The sequence below is a fragment of the Mandrillus leucophaeus genome, unplaced genomic scaffold (assembly GCF_000951045.1).
Source record: "Mandrillus leucophaeus isolate KB7577 unplaced genomic scaffold, Mleu.le_1.0 Scaffold13, whole genome shotgun sequence".
NCBI lineage: Eukaryota > Metazoa > Chordata > Mammalia > Primates > Cercopithecidae > Mandrillus > Mandrillus leucophaeus.
The window spans coordinates 2,401,326-2,404,420 of NW_012101254.1; the positions used below are offsets into that span (position 1 = coordinate 2,401,326).

The 3,095-nt window shown below is 43.7% G+C and overlaps 1 protein-coding gene across 1 annotated transcript in view; it reads left to right on the forward strand.

The window, feature by feature from the left end:
* ALK (anaplastic lymphoma receptor tyrosine kinase) overlaps positions 1 to 2,686 on the forward strand; it is a 793,694-nt gene extending 791,008 nt beyond the window's left edge. Inside the window, exon 29 of the mRNA XM_011972566.1 lies at positions 1,541 to 2,686. Coding sequence (XP_011827956.1) covers positions 1,541 to 2,239 — 699 coding nt within the window. The 3' untranslated portion in view covers positions 2,240 to 2,686. The remainder of the gene's footprint in view (positions 1 to 1,540) is intronic.
* Positions 2,687 to 3,095: the final 409 nt, after the last annotated feature.

A 3,095-nucleotide genomic window follows, 5' to 3' on the forward strand; every position in this document is an offset into this window, starting at 1 on the left:
TGCTAAGACCCTTGGTAAAGCACAGTATTAGGGTGGGAGTTACCCAATTTTCCAAGTGTTGTGTGTCTCAATTTCCTTTGGCTAGGAGAAGGAATTCCCTTCCCCCTTGCGCTTCCCAGGTGACGCAATGCCTCGCCCTGCTTCAGCTCTCGCTGGTCAGGCTGCACCCACGACCCAGTGAGATGAACCCGGTACCTCAGTTGAAAATGCAGAAATCACCCATCTTCTGTGTCACTCACGCTGGGAGCTGGAGGCTGGACCTGTTCCTATTTGGCCATCTTAGGCACGCCCCCCCCAAAAGCAGGCAGTTTTACACAAGTATATTTAAAATGATTCACTATAGAAATTACTAAAAAACAGAGAGGGAACTAAAGAATGTTTTAATGAGTCAAAGGTAGTTATTTTTTAAGTTTTGAACTCTTTTAATATGAATACTCATGTGTTTTTCTGTTACTTAGGTAACAAGGGTCTTTTCTCAATTTGCATAACATATTAATGAATTTCTCCAAATTTAATTTTTCTTCCACAAATTTTCCCTAATCTATTACTGTGAAAATGATCTAGCACAAACTTGTTTTTGTGAATGGTTTTCCTCACAGCACTTCAGCATTTCCGGGGTTGTGCAAAGGGTCCCTCACATCCAGACTAAAGAACCCCTGTAAGCCAGGTGCAGAGGCTCATGCCTGCAATCCCAGCACTCTGGGAGGCCAAGGCGGGTGCCTCACCTGAGGTCAGGAGTTCGACACCAGCCTGGCCAACATGGTGAAACCTTGTCTCTACTGAAAATACAAAAATTAGCCAGGGGGTGGGGTACATGCCTGTAATCCCAGCTACTCAGGAGGCTGAGACAGGAGAATGGCTTGAACCCACGAGGCAGAGGTTACAGTGAACCAGGATTGAGCCATGGCACTCCAGCCTGGGTGACTAAGCAAGACTATCTCTAAAACAACAACAACAACAAAACATGCATTATGGTACCTGCACATGTGACGATGTGGCACAGGAAAATTTATAATCAAGTGTAAAGTAACAAAATGGAAATGGAAAGCAGCTAGGGAGAGATAAAAAAATAAACCCTGTAGGCCAACATGGCATGTGTCTCCTCTCCTCCTTCCCCCAGCCACCACCCCCACATCATTATTGAAGTCAAACACATAGGATTTTTTTTTTTCAGTTGGAACAATTTTAGTGGAACTAGACTGGAATAATACAAATAATAATTTTAATTTTTTTTAAAAAAATCCACTAATCTTTAAAAATTGGCCAAAGGTCTCCTCCTCTGCAAAGCTTTTCCTGCTCCACTCTGTCCCAAGCACCCATACACACTTCCATTATAGCACTTACCCTCTAAGGTCTTTGAGGATAAGGATGACTTCCCATTCATTTCATATGCCCCAGTGCCTATAAGTTACTATATTCTCAATAAATACTGGTTTCTTCATCTGTAGAATATGTTTAAATAACATCATCTCTAAGGTATCTTCTAGATCCAACATTTTTTGTGTCTGAGTCAAAGTTTTAATCATTTCGCCTACGGCAGGACCCAGATGTAATCAACACTGCTTTGCCGATAGAATACGGTCCACTTGTAGAAGAGGAAGAGAAAGTACCCGTGAGGCCCAAGGACCCTGAGGGGGTTCCTCCTCTCCTGGTCTCTCAACAGGCGAAACGGGGGGAGGAGCGCAGCCCAGCTGCCCCACCACCTGTGCCTACCACCTCCTCTGGCAAGGCTGCAAAGAAACCCACAGCTGCAGAGGTCTCTGTTCGAGTCCCTAGAGGGCCGGCCGTGGAAGGGGGACACGTGAATATGGCATTCTCTCAGTCCAACCCCCCTTCGGAGTTGCACAAGGTCCAGGGATCCAGAAACAAGCCCACCAGCTTGTGGAACCCAACGTACGGCTCCTGGTTTACAGAGAAACCCACCAAAAAGAATAATCCTCTAGCAAAGAAGGAGCCACATGAGAGAGGTAACCTGGGGCTGGAGGGAAGCTGTACTGTCCCACCTAACGTTGCAACTGGGAGACTTCCGGGGACCTCACTGCTCCTAGAGCCCTCTTCGCTGACTGCCAACATGAAGGAGGTACCTCTGTTCAGGCTACGTCACTTCCCTTGTGGGAATGTCAATTACGGCTACCAGCAACAGGGCTTGCCCTTAGAAGCCGCTACTGCCCCCGGAGCTGGTCATTACGAGGACACCATTCTGAAAAGCAAGAATAGCATGAACCAGCCTGGGCCCTGAGCTCGGTCACACACTCACTTCTCTTCCTTAGGATCCCTAAGACGGTGGAGGAGAGAGAGGCAATGGTTCCTTCACAAACCAGAGACCAAATGTCACTTTTTGTTTTGTGCCAACCTATTTTGAAGTGCCACCAAAAAAGCTGTATTTTCAAAACGCTTTAGAAAGGTTTTGAGCATGGGTTCATCCTATTCTTTCGAAAGAAGAAATGTCATAAAAATGAGTGATAAATGCAAGGCCCAGATGTGGTTGCATAAGGTTTTTATGCATGTTTGTTGTATACTTCCTTATGCTTCTTTTAAATTGTGTGTGCTCTGCTTCAATGTAGTCAGAATTAGCTGCTTCTATGTTTCATAGTCGGGGTCATAGATGTTTCCTTACCTTGTTGATGTGGACATGAGCCATTTGAGGGGAGAGGGAACAGAAATAAAGGAGTTATTTGCAATGACTCAGCATGGGGAAAGACATTCTTTACTTGAAAAATCATAGACAACTAAAATGTCACTTTAGGTGACGGTTAGATGCTTTTAATTGTGCTGATTCATCACCAATTGTAACCAATGTTGTGAGTAGTTCCAGTAGTATAGCAGAAATGTGTATATACTCATCTAAATGAAATGCATACATTCCAAGTGCTTTGAGTAGGATAAAGCACCAATACAGATCCAGAGATTCAAACATCCTATTAATATACCTCATGCCTTAAGAAAATCCTCTTACTAAAAGTGAAAAACTGAGTGTGAGGTTTCCTACTGGATTCAAAACTCAAGATTTAAACTACTTATTTAAAAAATTTCCACTAATTAAACTTTCATCATTTAAAAGCAAAAATTTTAAGCAGCAGTGATACATAGAAGCA